At 44.6% G+C, this 20028-nt stretch overlaps 2 protein-coding genes across 3 annotated transcripts; one reads left to right on the forward strand and one right to left on the reverse strand.

The window, feature by feature from the left end:
• Positions 1-57: 57 nt before the first annotated feature.
• Positions 58-4277, reverse strand: ELL3 (elongation factor for RNA polymerase II 3). The gene is made up of 11 exons (XM_037154928.2): positions 4053-4277; positions 3798-3833; positions 3314-3429; positions 3002-3200; positions 2833-2912; positions 2618-2693; positions 2077-2257; positions 1953-1995; positions 1645-1816; positions 1375-1419; positions 58-1292 (listed from the first exon to the last, which is right to left on the reverse strand). Exons 1-11 carry the CDS (start codon positions 4182-4184, stop codon positions 1182-1184), a joined length of 1191 nt encoding a protein of 396 aa, XP_037010823.2. The 5' UTR covers positions 4185-4277; the 3' UTR covers positions 58-1181.
• A 13942-nt stretch (positions 4278-18219) lies between these two features.
• Positions 18220-19989, forward strand: SERF2 (small EDRK-rich factor 2). 2 transcript variants are annotated; one of them, XM_037151843.2, is made up of 3 exons: positions 18220-18322; positions 18927-19035; positions 19630-19989. In XM_037151843.2, the coding sequence occupies exons 1-3, from the start codon at positions 18316-18318 to the stop codon at positions 19913-19915; spliced, it is 402 nt and encodes a 133-aa protein (XP_037007738.1). In that variant the 5' UTR covers positions 18220-18315; the 3' UTR covers positions 19916-19989. The 2 variants fall into 2 exon arrangements, with proteins under 2 accessions (XP_037007738.1, XP_037007729.1); XM_037151834.2 differs by having other exon boundaries at positions 18221-18322; positions 19653-19805.
• The last annotated feature ends 39 nt before the right edge of the window (positions 19990-20028 follow it).

The raw sequence follows: 20028 nt of genomic DNA on the forward strand, positions 1-20028 counted from the left end.
CTAGCTTGATAATTAGAACAGATGAGGAAACTTTCCTATTGGGTTCCGTTTCTGACCCTGTCTGTGCCTCAAGAATGGATAGTTGTATATCCTGGTCATGCAGCTGAGCATGTTTATACCTCCCAAGGTCTGTTGTCTGTGCAGAAATGCCCTGTGTGGGTTATGGCATCAGGTTGGGATTCCATCCAAGTTGTTTCAGGAATTACATACACTGCTGGGTGCAGCTCCCTTTCTCCCCCAAAGCCCAGGGTGTGGCCTATTAACTTTCCAGTGGATGGGGAAAAGCAGTATCATTCCTGGTTGTGAGTGAAGCATCCACTTTCTTCTGTGATAAAGAAGAATGAAGTGAACCGTTTCCCCTCTTTTTATGAGTAAATCCAAATCATATCCATGGTTATAGTTTTCAGTCACTGCATATTTCCAGATAGGAGTCCTGATTGTGATCTTCAACCTCAATGTTTAGAAAAGGAGAACTTTATTCCTGCTGTCATTTCTAGATGTCAATTATAAAATGGATTTGGTAAATAGAGCCTTATAGCAAAATGTGTAACAGGATCACCCATAGTGCTTTGAAGTAAAGAAGCCTAACCATAATTTTAGAGATTCTAATTCACAAGACTTGAGCTGGGATCTGAAGATCTAATTTTTAGAGAGTCCAGAAATGGTTCAGACAGCCAAATGTACTAACTACTGCCTTGGAAGATGTAAAGAAAACATATAGATTTGTACAAAGGACACAAACAGTTTTAATTTTTTAGCCATGTTTGTAAAATAATTCACTTTCAGTACATGGGTACAACCCCAAGCCCTTCCCATTAGATCTAGGTGTATTACAAGTTCGTAAAAGGTGCTCTTTTGTCAGGGAGGGTACCAGGCTGAATTCTAATGTCCTTGAGGTATCTTGTCCTGGGAATGGTGTCCTTTCTCAGGGTTTGAAAATGACTTGGCTGAACTACAGGTGAAGAAGCCAAGCCTCTGCTGCTTTTCCTAGTTTTCTGGGCATAGTTACAGAGTGCTGGTGCTGTGCCCACACTCTAAAGTTTAAAATATGGCAATAATGAAAATAAAACCTTAACCTAGAGCAGCTTTCCTACTTGCACCATGGACTCAGCAGTAATGAGCAGTTGCACTATTCTTTAGTTTTTAGCTGCTTTTTCCTTCATATCTCACTGGGTACTGCTTCAGCTGCACCTGTTCTTTTCCTCAAACTCCAGGATGAGACCTTTAATGTGGGACAATTTCTGATGCAGGTACTCACAGCGACGCTTTTCTTCCCTGTAACCAGGGTACCGCTGAAGAAAAAAAGCATCCATGTCAAAAAAAACCCAACAACATTTTTACCCTTCTTGCTACCACTCCCAGACCTATTCTTACCTTCCTGAACTTTTTATATTCCTGGACTATCTTTTCTTCCAGCACCTGAAACAAAGAAAATGCTAGCACCAAGTTTAACTTTGAAAAAGCTCCAGGTCTGTTAAAAGAGGGAAGTAACTTCCTTCTCATGCAACCAAATGATACAGAATAATTTTTCTCTCAAAACAGGCTGGCTTGTCACTTTGGTCACTAAACAAACAGGTTTATGGTTAGTTAGCAGGGAGTTTATGGCCAGTAGAGATGGAAAATGAGCCTAGGTCCAGTCCTTACCTTGTGTTCTGGAGTTCCTCGCTGAACTCTCTTGATTTCTGCTCCCAGCTCTGTGAACCTTTGGCTTGCAGCCCCGACTCGAGCATGCAGGATTCGGTATTCAACATAATCTGTCTCAAAATCCTTCTCATAAGCATGTTGCTGTTCTGCACTGTGGATGGCCCCATATTGCCTGGCAGGAACAGAGTGTTAAATTACCACCTTCAGTTTTAGTACCCCCCGACCCCCAAAGCTCCCAGCTCCCAGAAAGTGCATGTTAACATCTCATGCACAAGGCTGGATAAAATCAGAAATGGCAGGGAACTCACAGGAAGTAATCTGGTACCTCTTCAGGGCTTGGGGATTCAGAGTCTATGAAGGAAACAAGTCATGAAAGTGGTTATCTGCCTTTTTCCCTCACTGTGGCAGCTTTACACTCCTCTCAACTCTTACCTGCTTGAACTGAGGGACTGTGCTCAAGCCTGGGACCCATGTCTTCATGTTTATCTTCTGGCTCCCAGTCTCCCTCTTGTAGGTCCTGACTGGGCAGCCCTTGTAAGGGACTTGAAGCTACAGGCAGAGTCCTGAGCCTCTTTCCTTTCAATTCTATAGTAGCTGCAGGCGCTGGACGCTTCTGTTGGGGAAAATACTTCCATCACACTAACAGTATGTCAGAAGCCTCCTGTTCTTTCTCTTGAAAACTACTTCCATACACTGATCTCTGTGACCATGAGAATGAAGTCTCCCAGTTTTTAAATTTCAGTCTGGACAAATCTTTTTTTATCCTTACCTGAGGACATGCATACATTTCAGAAAGGAGGGAGAGAAACACTGATGTGAGAAAAACAATTGGTTGCTTCATGCATCCTGACTGGGTACCTAAGTATGTGTCTTGACAGGAATCAAACCCACGATCTTTCTGGCTTAGAGGACTAACCCAAACCAACTGAGTCATATGAGCCATGGCTGAAAAACTCCTCCTATTACAGCTTACTTTGTCCAGGTGTTTCTGGCTAGCAGAGGAAGGCAGTGCCTGATCAGGTCCTCTGTTTGGAAGACAGGTCTGGTTCCTAGGATATTTGAAGAGGGAATGAGAGAGATGAAGATGAGGGTAGGAGGTAGGGCTCAATTTCCTGTACCATTTAGGGTGGAGATTTGCGGAAGATGACACCAGGACTTTCCAGAGTAGTCCCACCCTGCCCCAAGTACCTCACTTCCCACTGTGCCATGTGTTCCCTCGAGGATCCTGGGAGTGCCTGTTCTTGGCTACTTGCCAGTGGATCTGGCACCTGGCAGGGAAAGTGTCATGGGCACTTGGCTACCTGGGCTTCACGCTTTGCCCCACCTTATCCTAACTCCCTGCAATTTCTGGCCTCACCTCTTCTAGTGCCATCAGTGACCGTGAGGCTGCATTTCCAGAATAGTCTCCCATGTTCTGCCAATTCTCAGGATCTCCGGCATCTTCAGTCAGGCTGTGTCCCTGAACTGAAGATGGGGCTGGGGTAGAATCCATGGCTGCCCAAATAGTGAGGCGTTCCCTGAGTGGGCCCAGGCAGTGGAGGCGGTTAGGTCCAGATCTGGAAAGGGGTGATGAAAAATAAACCAGGAGGGTGGAGAACTTTTAAAGCACCTCTGGACGTCCCCTTCCTGGACTTACCACAAACCCTGCTACCTGTTTGTTCCCCCTTACCTGCCTAAGCGTTGGCACACAAGGTCCAAGCCACCACCACCAGGGCCCTCCTGGCCACACTGGGACACTACGAAGGAGAAGAGGCAGGAGCAGCCAGGGCCTGGGAGCCTCAGATACTGGGGTGAAAGGAGACCATAAACCCCATGAAGTTAGTTAGCCCTTCCCCCTCCTGTCAATGTCATTCCTCCCTGAGCCAGCCTAAGACAAGATGGGTCCCGCGAGACTCGTTAGCACACCAGGTGCAGCTGGGCCTGAGTTCCCAGGAGGCTAACACAGCGCAGTTTCTTCAACCGCAGCCTCCTGAGACCACAACCCCAGCAGCCCCCCAACCCCACTCAGGGTTCAGTTCTCAGGAACTTCCTCAGACCGTGACTGCTCTCAGACTCCCGCCCTGACCTCACCTTCCCTGGGCGCCAGTCTGTTCTCCCCGCACCCCACACAGTTCACAGAGCCCAGGTTTCACAGAGCCCAGGTCCGTGCTTACCCCTCGGTTGCCTTGGAAAGCGATTACTGGCCGAACCTGCAGGGAGAGCACAGGCACAAGCTAAGCGCAAGTGAAGCAGCGTCCCTGGGATCTGGATCTGCCGTCGAGTGCCTGGAGGGACCTGCCTCATGGACTTCACTTGGAGAAGTGGGGAAGCCGCTCCCCATACGCAGGTCCCTTCATCAGGGTCTCCGGCTGAGGCCTGATGTCCAGAGGGGTAGGGCATAGGGAAGGTGGGGTCCGGGGCCGCCACACCTGTTGACGCTGACACTCTTGCAGTGCCCGCAACGCCGGTTCGTTGAGCCTGAGCAGCAGGAGGCTGGTCCGGGCAGCTGGGGTGAAGCAGAGCCGGAGCTTCCCACTCAGAAACTCCTGAGGTCCTGCCATAGCCGCGAGGTCGAGCACAAGCAGAACCCGAGCCACAGGCGAGGGCCACCACGACTACTTTCGCTCTGCAGGGCTAGACTTGCACAGCCAGTAGCCCAGGTCGGCCCCGCCTCCAGCCAGGACCCCACCTCCGACCCCACCCACAGTCACCACCGCTCCCCAGGTTCCCCAGCCGCGTGGGCGGTGCTTCTCAAGGGCGCGCAGTCGGCGCAAACCCCAGCGGATTCTTCTCGGTTTGGCGCGGGCACCTCGTTAGGCTTTCGGAAGGGACTCTCTCAGTTCCCGGGCGAAAGGCTGCGACCAGCCTCAGGCTCTTTCTCCCAGAATCTCCAGTCCTGCCTCAGTTTCCCCAGCCAATCCGAACTCAGTGTTGCTGTCTGTAAGTGGAGCTGAACCTGCAAACTCCAGAGGCTTCTAGGCGCAGAGGGGTGGGAGAGAAGCCCTGGTTGCTAGGCACTCGGAAGGCCAGGAGCCCCCAGGGTCTAGAGGATGGCTGACTCAAAGGGGAATTCCCGACTCCAGCACCTGCTGCAACACTTTTACTTTCTTTTTTCTTTTTTTTTTTTTTTTGCCCGCCGTACTCCTGCAGACCCGAAACGGGTTTCTAACGAAAGCTGGAGAGAAAATTGGCCTCGTTGGTGTCATGGCAGCGTAGAAGCTTCGCTGTGCGGGCTGGAACGCCCCCCACCGGTGGGGGAGCGTGGGTGATGGCAGAAGAATTGCAGGGCAAAGGAGAGGGAGAATTCAGTCCCCTGTTGCCCCTCCTGGCCTAAACTCGTGAAACCCGTGAAAGGGAATTGGCCCGCTCCCTAAGGAGGACGAAGAGGTGTCACGAAGTTGCCAGACCTTCCGAAGGTCCAGACCCTAGTGCAGTGGGACCCCAGGACGAGTCTCAGGTCGGCCCTTGGTATTTGCACTATTCCTCATTTGGGTATGTTTCTCGAGACCCCTGGTGGTGTTCTCTTTTCTAACCAGGATCCCTCTGCTAAATCTCTAAACATGTACAATCCCACGTGACCTTAATACCCCACACCCCAAGTCAAATGAACTATACTTACATTTGTCAGAACTCATCAAATTGTACTTAAAATTTTATACATTATACCTTAATAAAGTTGACTAAAATCAGTGCAACAAACCTACAACAACAAAAACATTTACTGGCCCATGTCCTCAGGGCTCTCTACTTCCCTGGGTGACAATTTGCCAATTTGATAAACAGTTGTAGCAATGAGTAAAGCTGGTCTCCCAGGGTTCCCTTTCTCCTCAGATGACATCTATGGCCTTTTATTAGATTTTCCTGCATTTAAAATCAAAGGACAGGCTAGAATGGTGAAATTTCCCAGACAGGAAGGAAGGAGCAGTGTTGTAAGAGGAGGCAACTGGGGAAGATATTTGAGGAGGGGAGGTGGGGATCTATGTGTTTGGTGTTTCCTTTGGGTGTCAGGATCTTTGCCCATTACTTAATTCTTACAATAGCTTTTTAGGGCAGATATTATTGTCCATATTTTCATTTATTCATTCAACAAATATTTTCTTGAACATTTACTCTGTACTAGATCCTTGGGCTACATCAATGAACAGATTCTTGCTTTGGGAGAGCTTACATGCTAGTGGGAGGGAGACACTATAAACACACCTAAGAAATAAACACAAAGTATGGGATGTGGGGGGAAGTTGAAGAGGGTAAAAGGGGTCGAATAAATCGTGACAGAATAAGAGTAGAGTTTGGGTGGTGAACGAAATGCAGTAGACAGATGATGTATTATAGAATTGTACACTTGGAACTTATATAATCTTATTAACAAATTTTGGCCCAATAAATTTAATAAAAAACATAGTGTATGTTAAAAGGTGGTAAGTGCTATAGAAAAAAAATTAAAAACAGCAAGGTAAGAGAGTTTAGAAGTGGAGGAGGAGAAAGTAGATGAAGGTGGAGAGGGTTGATACTATATTAAGTAAGGCGATGAGAGAGGCTTTCTGGAGAAGAAATTTGAGCAATGCCCTAAAGGAGGCAAGGGGATTGGCTCAGCTGTACAGATGAAGGAAATGCTTTTCGGACAGTGAGTCTGGCCAGTGCAAACTCTGTGAGTCAGAAGTGTACCTGGAGTGTTTGAAGAAAAATTGAGGTCAGTGTGAGCAGAACAAAATGAGTGAGCAGGGGAGTAGTAAGAGAGAAAGTCAGGAAGGTAAGGAGCAGGGGGGATTAGGTCATAAAGGGCCTTATTGGTATTTTAAAGACTTTGGCTTTTACTTTGAATGAAATTGAGAGTCATTACAGGGTTTTGGGCAGAGGAGTAATATGAAGCCACTTCTATTTTAAAAGGATCACTCTGGTTCATGTGTCAAGAATAGACTAGGAGGATAACAATATGACCTGTTAGGAGGCTATTGCAGTAATCCAAGCTAGAGGTGGTGGTGGCTTGCACTAGGGAATAACTGAGCAGGCAGGAAAAGGGATAGGGTTCTGAATATCTTGAGGACAGAGGATTTCCTGATGGATTGAATGTGCTATGTGACAGAGAAATGTCATTAAGGATAACTGTAGGGGTTTTGGCCAGAACAACTAGAAAGATGAAATGGTCATGAGCTGAGGAAGGGAAGACTGCATGTGGAACAGTGTTAGTTCTGAATATGCTGAGTTGTCAAGTAGAATCCACATGGGGATGCAGAGCGGGCAGTTAGACACACAAATCTGGAGAAGGTGAAAGATGTCTGGGCTAGAGATGTAAACTTGGTAGTACTAAACATATGTGTGTGTGTTATGTGCCATTGAGTCAGTTCCAACTTCTGGCAACCCTATCACTGAGTGATGTCCACAATGCCCTGTCCTCAGCAGCCGTACTCAGCTCCTGTAGAATCATGCCTATGGCTTCTTTCATAGAGTCAATCCCTCTCATAGTTGATCTTCCTTTTTCTTGTTGCCTTCAATTTTTCCAAGCATTATTGTCTTTTCCAGAGAACCCTGCCTTCTCATGGTGTGCCCAAAGTAGGACAGCTTCAGTTTTGTCATTTTTGACTCCAGTGACTTTTCAGGCTTAATTTGCTCTAGTGACTACTTGTTCATCTTTCTGTTGGTACAGCTTTGGTCTCTAATGACACATCTTTTTTTAAAAGATTTTATTTATTTATCTTTAGAGGGGAAGGGAAGGAGAGAGGGAGAGAAACATCAATGTATGGTTGCCTTTCGTGCGTCCCCTGCTGGGAACTGGCCTGCAGGGAACCGGCCTGCAACCTAGGCATGTGCCCTGACTGGGAATCGAACCGCGATTGTCTGGTTCGCAGGCCTGTGCTCAATCCACTGAAGCTACACCAGCCAGGGCTCTAATGACACATCTTTAAACTAAACATATAGATGGTATTCTCAAAGCCATGAGGCTGGCTGAGATCATCCAGAAAAATAGAGAAAAGCCTAAAGAATTCTACCCTGGGCCACTTGAATCTCTGGAAAGAGGTCAGGGTGAAGAAAAGCAAAGCCAATTGAAAGGGAATGGCCAGTGAGGAAGGAGGAACACCAGGAGCAACAAGAGAGTATGATGTCCTGAAAGTGAAGTGAAGAAAATGTTTCAAGGAAAAGGGATTGATCCTGGCTGATGTAGCTCAGTGGATTGAGCTTGGGCTGAGAACCAAAGGGTCACAGGTTCGATTCCCAGTCAGGGCACATGCCTGGGTTGTAGGCCAGGTCCCCAGTTGGGGCTGTGTGAGAGGCAACCACACACTGATCTTTCTCTCCCTCCCTTTCTCCCTCTCTTCCCCTCTCTAAAAATTAATAAATAAAATCTTAAAATAAAATATCTTTTTTTTTTAAAAAGAAGGAATTGATCAACTGTGTCAAATGCTGTTGTTAATAGGCCAAGTAAAATGAAGATTAAACATTGACCATTGTAATGAAAGTTTTTTTAAATTGACAGTGGTAATTGTTGCTCATATCTGTGAATATACTAAAAACCACTAAAATTGTACACTTCATTTCAAATGTGTGAATTCTATGATATATGAACTCTGTCTCAATAAAACTGCTTATAATGACAAACTCTGTCCAGAAAGAATTCAACCATTATTAACATAATGAGGACAGTTTGCCCGACATTGCTGTAACCTGGCAGCCAAGGATAGTGGACTGGAATGCTCATTAGTGAACAATGATGACTTCACTGTACTAGTCAGTGGGGGTGGTAGACACCATTGAGTGAGCATGTATGCTGTGTAGCTGCCACATTCAAAATGACTGAGCAAGTGGAGCAACGAATCTGCATTAAATTTTGCATTAAGCTTGAACATTTTTCCATGGAAACTATTCAGATGATTTAGAAGGCTGCAGCTATGGGCAACTGGTGATCGGCAGCTTTATCATGACAACGTGCCCACTCATGCATCACATCTTGTGCAGAGATGTTTGGTGAAACATCATATCACCCAGGTAACTCAGTCCCTGCTACAGCCCAGATTTGGTGCCCTGCAACTTCTAGCTTTTCTCCAAACTAAAGTCACCCTTTGGAAGACAAGAGATTTCAGACTCTCAATGAGATACAGGAAACTACAATGGAGCAACTTATGTTGATTGGGAGAACCGTATGAGGTCCCAAGGTGCCTACTTTGAAGGGGACTGAGGTATTATTGTTTTATATAAATGGTTCTTCTATATTCTTCAATAAATGTCTCTTTTTCATTTTACATGGCTGGATACTTTGCTGGACAGACCTTCTATACATATGTATATACATTTTATTTGCCCATTTAGCTGTCAATAGACACTTGGATTGCTTCCATTTTTGGCTATTGTGAATGATGTTTTAATGAACATGAGTGTAAAAATGCCATGTTTTCCAAAATGTATCTAAAAACATTACTGTGAGAAGGGGTCCATGACACACAAATTCTGAGTGGTCTGGCCTAGAATTTGAACTCAGACCACCTGGCTCTAGAGCCTGTGCCTATATCCTCTGACTTACAACATCATGCCACATCAGCAGCCTATACTCTCTTACATCAGGACAGGCTCTGCATCGATATATGGAAGAAGAGTAAAAAGACATCTTCCAGGTATGCTTGCAAACCTATTTCTATAGTTATTATTTTGGGTCTTCTCATCCCTTTTCCCTCATCCTCCTCATTACTACATGCTTTGGACTAAGAGATTCTATCCTTTGGACATGGGAATGTTTCTCTCATTCTTATCAGTCTGCTAGCCCTGCATCTCTGTGGCTCTAGAGTGTCACTCTGCACTTTGAGAGAGTTCACTTTGCTGGGACCTGCGTGCTCTCCCACAGTTCTGATGCTGCTGCATTGAGGGTACACTTTAACAGATTGCCCAGGCATAAGAACTTGAAACCCCGTCTTGAGCCTAGCAAGAGTAGGGCCATACGTATTTTCCAGCAGAGTAGCCCAAACTCTGTGATGTATTAGCTCTTTGCCTCTAAACTTCTATCACAAGGGCCAAGCGAGTACTAGAAAAGGAACACCTGAAGGGAACAGATAAACAGATTGCTACAGGAGAGATGGTTGACAGGACTGTGCAGTAGCTGGGGTTTTAGTAAGGAGGGAGTGGGAAGCAAAGAAGAGAAATGGAATTGGGAAGGATTGGAAACTGTCAGGGAAACTTGCTTTATCCCCTTGGTCTCTCTCAAAGGATAGGAAAGAAGATAGAATTGATGAATGTCTGCATAATGCAAATGCAATTCATCTGAACCAAAGGAGAAGCAGAAGTATCTGGCAGAGAGTGCCGCTCTGAGACCTCAGTTTTGGTCGTGATATGTTTACAAAGGCAGGTCAGGGAGGAAGTGCTAGGTGGAGGCAAGAAGCTACTCAGGGGCACCAGTGGTCAGGAATGAGACGTCATCACCCGCTCCAGGAGAAGCCCAAGGTGAAGGGCTAAAAGTACTTTAGCTCCCCTCCTCAGGCATTTTCTGATCCATAGTTAGCTGCTCTTCAAGAATGGAGACCTAAGCCAGCCCTGGGTTTTCTAGGACTTAGAACTTGCTCCCAATGCAGGGCTACCTTTCCTATGGGGATAACTCTAGACATGCTCTTTCTGCATTTTTTTCCTGTCCTGGGTATCTTTGTTTCTGGATCTGTTCCTGGAGGTTCATGTCTTTCTTTCTATTAACACTTTCTTCTCTCAACCCAGACATATGGACTACTGGGAGTGAGATTTGGGGGTGGGGAAGAGATGAGGAGGACAGCAAATGAAAAATCCCTAAGAGATCAGTACTGAGACCTGTTTCTAATTCTACTCTGTCCCCTTAGGCTAATTCATTCATTACCATGATTGGGTTTTTAACTATTTATTTGTCTTTATGGAAGTTACACATGTACATACATATTCTACAAAAGACTTACAATGAAAAATAGTAACCCTTATCCCGCTCTATTTTCCAATGTTTAAAGGGGATTACAGCTCTTTTAGCTGTTTCTTCTGGCATTTATTGCTTTTTCTAAATATCATGCCATTTCTGGGTTTTTAGGTATCAGATGTTATCCACCGACTTTTTTTTTTTTTTTAAGATTTTAGTTATTTTTAGAGAGAGAGGCAGGGAAGGAGAAAGAGGGAGAGAAACATCAATGTGGGGAAGAAACATCTATTGGTTGCCTCTTGTATGTGCCCCAACTTGTATGAACCCTCAACCCAGGTATGTGCCCTGACCAGAAACCAAATTGGCGACCTTTGGCTTTGCAGGGTGATGCCCTACCAAACTGAGCCATACCACTCAGGGCATGACTTATTTTTTAATATGAGTACTTAATGCTCTCATCCTAATATGCATGTACTTTCTCTCCATCTCCAGTGTTACTTTTGTTAGACTAGTATTGAATGTTTACATCTTATGAGTGTGTAAATGTTATTTACAAGCTGCGGCAATTAGTGTACTATTTGCCTTTCCTTTCTTGTAGGGTTTGCCCCTGAAATTACTAATTATCTCTCTCTTTTTAGTTTGTTTACTTAATTATTTATGTACTTATAAATTCTCACATTCTCTTCTAGAAATCTCCTTCCAGTATGCTCAAATGTAATCAAATAGTTTATCAATTTTATTTCCATTTTTTCTTAGATATATGCCTCCAGAGCCTTTCATCTCCCTGCTCCAAACTGAGATAGTTGCTCTGGAAGCCTGCTACAAAGCTGTTGTCCTTGGATCCCTCACCAGCAATCAGGGGATATCCTTCGCTTATATCCTAGGTTGGATACGCTTTTTCCTGGTTTCTATGACTTTTGTTTGTTTGCTTACTCTCTCATTTTGGTGGAGTACATCTCCAATTGCTTCCTGAAAGGGGTGCATGGTAGATAAGTTCTTCTGAGATATCTCTTTATCCCATTTTCATATTTAATTGATAGCTTGGCTGGGTAAAAAAAAAAGTCTAGGTTGCTAATTATTTTTCTTTAGCTATTTGATGACATTGCTCCATTGTTTTCTGGTATCCTGTGGTACTGTTGACAAGTCTGAAGTCATTCTGATTATCCATCTTTTATATATGACCTGTTTTATGTCTCAGAAGCCTTTAGGATCTTCTCTTTGACTCCAGTAGTCTGATATGTGGTAGATCTTTTCTCATTCCTTGTGCTGAGAACTCAGTGGGTCCCCTCATTTCTGTTTTACTTTCCTCTTATTCTGGAACTCACATATAAATCAGATGTTAGACCTTTCTAAATTGACTCCATAATTTTGTTTTTTCTCCCTTTCCTATTACCCATCAATTTTTGTCCAGTTTCCTGGAATATTTTTTTTAGCTTATATCTTCCAACCCTTCTATTGATATTTTCTTTCAGCTGTCATGTTTTTAAGTTCCAAGAACTCTTTATTATTCTCTATTTGTTTTTTATAGCTCTCCTGTTTTTATTCAATATCTTTTTTATCTCTAATGATTATAGTCCCTCTCCAATTTTCATTTCTTCCTGTAATTATTTCTATATCCTCTGAGAACTTATCTTCTGTTTCTGTTTTGTTCTGGTTTGTTTTTGTATTAAGAGTGTTTTTCTCCAGTGCTATTGGCTAGTCACACATTTCTAGAAGTAAGGCACTAGAAAGCTGACTGGAAACCTGGTATGCATGAAGAAGGCTCATTACACTTTAATCTGACCAGATCATTTTATTATGTGACCACTCAAATTAATCTAATTATCCAAACTTTTTCCCACTCAGGGCCTTGGAATATGCTGTTCCTATTGTCTGTGTGTTGATTAAAATGTATTAGGCTGGAGTACTAGAAATCTGTCTCAAGGCACCTTCCAATAGCAGGAAGCTCAAAGGTAGAACAAATCTTATGGTTGACTTATCCAGTGGCCCAAAAGCACCATCAAGGACCACAATTACTTTTGCCACTCATTTTGCTTCAATGTAAGGCTGGCCCTTCATGGTCATAGACATTAGGAACAGTAGGGACTATGCATTTCCTTGTTCGAGTTAGTAGGAGAAAGCACTGTCCCTTCCCTCAGAGTGGAACTGAAAGGTTCCACTTCTATTTGGTTTGATAGGGCAAATGTAGGTCACATGCTAACTCCTGAATAAGTTACTAGGCAGTTATGAAGCAATAATTGGCTTAGTTAGGCCTGGGTTCCCGAGCCAACCAATACTAAGAGGTATGAGTTTACCTTGACTTAACCATTCAGGATTACACTTGGAATATAGGGAGATGGGTGAGAATTTCCTAAACTTGCACTGCTCTTTCTTGATAAAGGAGGGATATTAGTAATGTTAGGGATTCAACTGTACTGCTGGAATCCTCTTGTACTTTTTCTACAACTTGCTTCAGGCCTCAGCTTAAATGTCCCCACAGAAACGGGTCTCCCCAGTTATCGTTTATCCTCACACCTTTGTTTCTCTTTTAACACTTAACACTTAATATAGAATGACAAGTTGTCATTCTATATTGTTTGGTGATGTGGACTCCATCCTGCAGAGTCCATATGCTGTGGATGCAATGAAACAAATTCACACAGACTACCAAAGTCCTGTGGGAAAAAAGGGACCATACGGCCACTCTCTGGGAGACAGCGAGCACCTTGGCCACTCTCTCAAGGGGAGAGCACCTCGACCCTTGCCTTGACAGGCTTTTATTGGCTTTCTAATAGCATACATCAAGGAAGGTTCTCATTCATTATGCTCAGGTTTGCTTTATGTGATTACTTTTTACAGGTAACAAAGGAAAGGATGTTACTGATTACTTTCTACAGATTAGCAAGGAAAAAGTGTTGCAAATGCAAGGGAATGATAAGAGTAATTGGTCTGGTTATGCTCCATCCTTGGGAGAATTAGCACAGACTTCAGGAAGTTACTTGAAAGATATGCAGTAAACATTTTCTGCTTCAACTCAGGGTGAGGGAGCTTTAGCAAGAGCAAGCCTCAGAGCAGCCTAGGTATAATACAGGCCTGGTTTCCCAAGGGAAAGCCGATCTTTGGCTTCCTGTGTGCTGACATGCACCTGTAGGCTTTCCAATGGGGCTGGGCTACATTTGCCATTGCCAGGCAGATTGGTTCCCTATAGTTTGGTTTGTTTATTTGTGAATTGTCAGTCTCCTCCATTAAAGTATTAATTTCATGAATTCAGAGACCTGTTTTGTTCACCACTGTACAGCCAGTGCCTAGAAGTATCTGGCACATAATAGGTAAACTGTTAATATCTGATGAAGAAATCAATGTACCCAAGAAACAATAGTATCTTCCTTTCTCACTAAATATCTAAAATATATTTCGAAGCTGGACACTTTTGCCATTCTACTGCCACCATCTCAGTCCAAGTGGCTACCTTTTCTTTCCTGATGTAGTGGACATCTTTTATTTGCCTAGCATTCTTTTTTTCAGGGGGAACAAACCCTTTTTCTCTGATAAATCTGTTCCTTCCCATGCTAATAATTTGATTTTACTGGTGGGGCTGCTCTCATTATATCCTGCCCCACACTCACCTTCCAACCACAGGATAGGCAGGCCCCTGACCCATCAGAGCCCTGGGATTTTCAACACAGAAACTAAAGAAAGAGAATCAGACTCTCTCTTCGATAAGCTGTGAGATGTGAAGGCAGGTACTACTGGTAGCTGTTTCCTATTATGTCAAGGAATCTGGGTCTGAAAAAGTAAAGCAAGATAGGAGAAATGAAGGCATCCCCTTTTTGCTGGTTTTAATTTAGTGTCAATCACAGCCCATCCCATCCAACAGTTTGGTTATATAGAAACCAACAAATTCCGTTTTTGACCTAATTTGTTTGAATTGCATTTCAGTTATCTGTACCAAATGAGGCTCAGCATCCTGGACGTGTGTGATGGCTTCCTGACTGCTCTCCTCATTTCCATTTACCTGCTCTAATTCATTTTCCTCTGGCAGAGTGGTCTCTTCAGAATTTACATCCTGCTGATTGAAGAGCACAGGCTGAGTTAGACTCTCAGCTTCACCTTTTATTTTTCTGAGTTTCTTCGGGAAAGTGATCTAACCCGCCTGTTCCAAGGTTTTTAAATTGGTAGAAAGGAGTTAGTGGCATCTCAAAAAGTCATTGTGAAGCTCAAATAAGAAAAGTACACTTGATAAGCACTCACTTAATGTTAGCTAGTAGTGGTGTTAGCAGTAGTGACTCAGATCATGTCACTGCCCTACCTACTTTCTGACCTAGTTTCACACCCCCCTGCTCACTGGGCTTTAGTGACTTGCCTATTACCTATCTACTAGGTAGGCTTTTGATGAGATGGCTTGAGGGAGCAGGGCGTTAGGGCCTTCCCTCCCCTGAAATGTTTTTCCTGTCCCTTGGTCTAGCTAACTCCTTATCCTTTTGCCTCAGTTCAGATGTCACTTGCTTCACCTCCCTAATCAAAGTTATGACCTAGGGTATACTCCCTTCATAAAACGAATGGTACTGTGATTTCTTACCAGGGCAGGTAGAAGAATTGTTTACAGATAGTCTTCATTCAGATTACACTGAGATCTATTTTGACTGGTAAGTGCTTATGCTATGTGAACTGTTAAATATTTTGAATATCATCCTTGTGAAGAATCTCTTTCCTTCAAAACAATTATCACGATTTGCATATACATATATATATATATATATATATATATACACACACACACAGAAGTACATATATATAAAAAACTGTTTCCTCTCTATACTATCTATTCCATAAATATAGAGATATGTATGTTTTGTTCATCACTACATGCCTAATGTGTAATATAATAGTTGACACATAGTTGGCATACAGAACAATAAATATTTGTTGAAAGAGTAAGTGATCTTTTTAAAAAACTCGAGGAAGAATTAGATTGGAGGCGTAGTAACCAGTCTAGGTTCTGATAGGATTGGAAATATACTCTTGGGCATGGGGAAGGGTGGGATGAGTGGACACAAGAATAATGGTCATAGGGTTGTTCACTCTGTCACCCACCTGAGTTGCTGGAGTTGATAAAGAGGTAACAGGTGCCAAAGAAAACTTTCTTCCTTATTCTACACTATCTTACTACTCTCTGGTTGGCTTGGTTTTCACAATGGGGCTGATTCTATGGCTTCTCTACATGCAAGGGGGCACACATGGCTTGAATCCATTGGGAACCTGGGGCTAGGAAGCTGGATACATCAAATTCTAATAAATCGTGGTCAGAGTATTGCTGTAGGTCTGCAGGTGATATCTCCACCCTTTAAATCCAGTTTCCTCATTTGACTTTTTATCTGGGGCCCCTAAATCCTGACTCATTTCCTTCTTTGCTTCAGAGACTTGGGTCCTCATTGTTTTTAATTTATTTCCTAACTTTCAACTCTGTGCTGAGTTTAAATGGAGGTATTTTCTCTTCCCACTGGCTGTTGAACAGTGGCCTCAATTGTTAACACCTGGGTCCCTCTTCATGACACGGTAGCTGGCTCCCCACAGCCAGTGATCCAAAAGAGAGCTGAAAACATACCAAAAGTCACAGTGCCTTTTATGGTTTAGCATCAGGCGTGACATATCATCACTTCTGCCATAATCTGTTAGTCACACAGACCAACACTGATTCAATGTGGGAGAAGACTACACAAGGATGTGAATACAGAGACTGGCTTCCACAGATGGGTTAGAGAAATTTGCAGAAGGAAGAACAAATTTTAGGATTTGAAGAAGGGAAATGGAGGAGACATTAACCAAATAAATGCCTATTATGGGCCTGGCCCTTTATATCAAGTTATTAATCTTTTCTACAACACTGAGGGGTAAATATTATTCTCATGTTTCATATAAAGGAATTGAAACGTGAAGAAAATACGTATCCCAAATTAAATCCAGTAAGTAGCAGAGCCATGATTTCTTGCATTGTTGTGTGCGCCACTTCGGTCACATTTAGTATGTCCCAAAGGGAGGGATATGCGCTACTGATGTTAGGAGAAACAATTTTAGCTAGCGTAGAGTACCAATTCAACCAGTGCGCCACAAGAGTTTTTTTTAAACATGCAATACCTATTTAGTCAGGGGCACTGACCTCTTTTCCCTTAGTTTGTCAAGTTAAAAAAATGACAACAACCGACATAACAACAGCTGTCTGTTGTGAATGAGTCAAAAGTATACCTATTTTTTGTCAGATTGGCAAAAAATAGATTTTTGGTGTGCCTCAGAATTTTAGTAATTAATTTATATTGCCATGAGATGAAAAAGGTTAAATACCACTGATATAGAGACATAGCACTGAATGACATTAAAAGTATAAAAATCAAATGCTTTTCAATCTTCTGATGATGGCAAGAGAAAGCTTCAGTTTGGATGACTTATGCCTTATTCTCTAACAGTTGTTAGTTTCTCTTTTTAAGAAAGGGAGGGCAGGCCCAAAGTTCAGCATTTTCAACAATGATTTTTTTTGCTAGAATTTAATAATATTTCATTTGGTAAATATTTCATTTTTATTGTATTTATTTTTATAGTTACCATCTGTTTGTAGGCAAGTGATACCGATTTTAAACATACTAAAAGAATATGAGATTTGAGTTATATGCTTATTTAAGACTGCCACAAAAAATTGAATAGACAGTAGTTCGAATGATACTTGCGTATGGCAAATATTTTGAGGATGGCACTGACTGAGATTAATTGCCTTCTCATTAGTTCTTTTTTCAGGGGGAAACAAATCCGAAATTCCAGCCTCAAGTGGGTTCTGCTATGGGAACTAATTGTAGAGAATTGCAAGTTAAAATTCACAACCAATTCTTTCCTGTGATGTTTCCTAAACATTTCTTCTCTATCTAATGGATTCCTCAGGGCTTGTTGGGGAGTTTTGTAGATAGATTTAATGGAGCTAAGTATGAGAATGGGTGCAGTGGGAAACTTACTCAATTGTCTATTAAAAACCAGGTGTGGCTGGTGGAGACAGTACAGTGGGGAAAAGGACATATGTGCATTTCCCCATCTCTTAGTCCTGGATCCAACACTATAGTCTGATTTTGCGGGTCCTCCAGTACTTCCAAAAGCCGTTGTATCCTCACATGTAAAGTTTCTGTGGTGGAATGCACAGGACCAAAGTTTTAGGACATACGGGCTGTGGCTGCGAATTTCTGTATTAGAGGGGTTTGGGTTGCGGAGACAAGGTGGTTGGAAGGGGGTTTCTGAAGTTGCGTTTGCATATAATTTACACATGTGGTCCACGCAAGTATCTAAAAAGGTGGTGTGGTATCCTAAGTAACACGGCCAAATTTAGAACCACAGTACTGATAACAGAGAACCGGCTGGGCCATTTTTGAGAGCCCCTCTCCGCCCCCCAGTAGTCCCTTTCTGATACTTTGTCAGTATCCCAAACCAAACTCGCATGAGGTCACTCCTCCAGATCACATGTTCAAGCTCGCGGAAGCGCCACATCGCCAGCCGCGCCCCTCCACCCCGCCCTGCCACGTGATCCAGCCCACTTTTTTTTTTTCACCCCTCCGGACCAAAAGCTTTGCTCTGGAAGCCCCGCCCCACCCAGCGCTTCCCAACCCAGCGCGCTAGGCTTGTGAACCTCCGCCCATCACTGGCCAGCTCGAGCGTGGCCAACGCCCCCACGTGTTCCTTTCTGCCCAATGGGAGCAGGGGCTCGGGCGCGAAAGGGCGGGGAGGAAAGAACGACTTCGTTTACGCTTAGAGAAAGGGGCGGAGCCCGTAACGTCGGAGTGAACGAGGGGACGCAACGGAGGCAGGCCGTAGTCGCTGCCGTCGCCATGACCCGTGAGTACTGAGACCTTTCTCCTCTTGCCCTCTTTCCTCTGTCCACCCTAGAGAGGACTGCCTAGTCCTGGCATTGACCTCCTTTTGGCCTTCCTAGCGAGGTCTTTTCTGGGAGCGCTCTTTAGCGACCCTCACACTCGAAGCCCGGAAATCGGCCCTTTGCCCACCGCCACTTCTTGAGAAACATTCGTCCCCTCACGCCACCCCGCCCCACCGGTCAGGCAAAGGGCCACCCCGACCTTCCATGATGTGGGGAGAACCCTTGCAATTAGGTGAAAGGCCCAGTGCCCCCTACTCCCATTTTAGCCCATCCCCCACAGACCCAAACCGTTCGCACACACTACCACCTGTCTGGGCCCCCACGCCTACCCGAAACAAACACGCCTCTAGCAAGCTTCTCGGGACCGCTTTTCCTCCACTCCTGTATTTGCTGTGCTACGTGGCAGGCAGTTCGGCCCTTTCAACCCCCGCCCCTTCCCCCCCATCAGTCTAAGCCCCGAAATGGGCTGGTGTCAGGACCTTACTGGTGTCCGGGTGAGGTTAGGGGTCGTCGGTGTGTAGCCGGAAAGGCCCCTGCTTCTCACCTTTTGCTTTCTTTCTTCAGGTGGTAACCAGCGCGAGCTCGCCCGCCAGAAGAATATGAAAAAGCAGAGCGACTCGGTTAAGGGAAAGCGCCGAGATGACGGGCTTTCTGCTGCCGCCCGCAAGCAGAGGTAGACCCTGGGCGGGGAGGGAAAGGGAGGGGTGAGACTTGGGTTAGACCATGGGTTGTACCGAAAAGAGAGCTACCTCAAGGCTTATATCTGAACTACTCGTGAGGGGCAGAGTGCTTTGCTTCCTCTAGGGTTTTATTTCTTCCCCATGCTACAAATTGTTAGCTCACTGCTTTACAGTAAGGGACTGGGGCGGGTGCCTGCTCTAGGTTTGATTCCTGAGTGCCCCTGTTGTCTGACCTTAAGGGCAAGGGCAGGGAGCTTCACATTTCAAATGCATTAGTGGTTTTGACAGCCCTGTACTTTTGCCTGTCCTTGCTGTTCATTTCTCTTCCCTTCTCCCAACCTTTTCACTCGTGTTGCTGGGTGTGGTACTCAGCACAGACTAGTGGTGTGTGGCCAAACTTCTGACCCCTTGGGCAACAGCCAGATAGAGACTGGCTGCCTTTTTTGAGCTTCAGCTCTCTTCTTTTTATTCTCCTAGGGTGGGAATACAGCAGCCACACACTGAATTTTGTCCCATCCACTTCCATCTTATCCTTTGTGCCCTTGTCCCCGTGCATCTTGTCCCCTTTGCCCTCTGGTACCTCCCAGTGCCCCATCATCTCTACCCCCAGGGACTCGGAGATCATGCAGCAGAAGCAGAAAAAGGCAAACGAGAAGAAGGAGGAACCCAAGTAGCTTTGTGGCTTCGTGTCCAACCCTCTTGCCCTTCGCCTGTGTGCCTGGAGCCAGTCCCACCATGCTCGCGTTTCCTCCTGTAGTGCTCACAGGTCCCAGCACCGATGGCATTCCCATTGCCCTGAGTCTGCAGCGGGTCCCTTTTGTGCTTCCTTCCCCTCAGGTAGCCTCTCTCCCCCTGGGCCGCTCCTGGGGGTGAGGAGGTTACCCCTTCCCAGTGTTTTTTATTCCTGTGGGGCTCACCCCAAAGTATTAAAAGTAGCTTTGTAATTCCTTGAGCGCCTGGTTTGACTGGGGATTTGGGGTGGGGTG

Source organism: Artibeus jamaicensis, unplaced genomic scaffold, assembly GCF_021234435.1.
Source record: "Artibeus jamaicensis isolate MK-2021 breed Jamaican fruit bat unplaced genomic scaffold, CSHL_Jam_final contig_1132, whole genome shotgun sequence".
Classification (NCBI taxonomy): domain Eukaryota; kingdom Metazoa; phylum Chordata; class Mammalia; order Chiroptera; family Phyllostomidae; genus Artibeus; species Artibeus jamaicensis.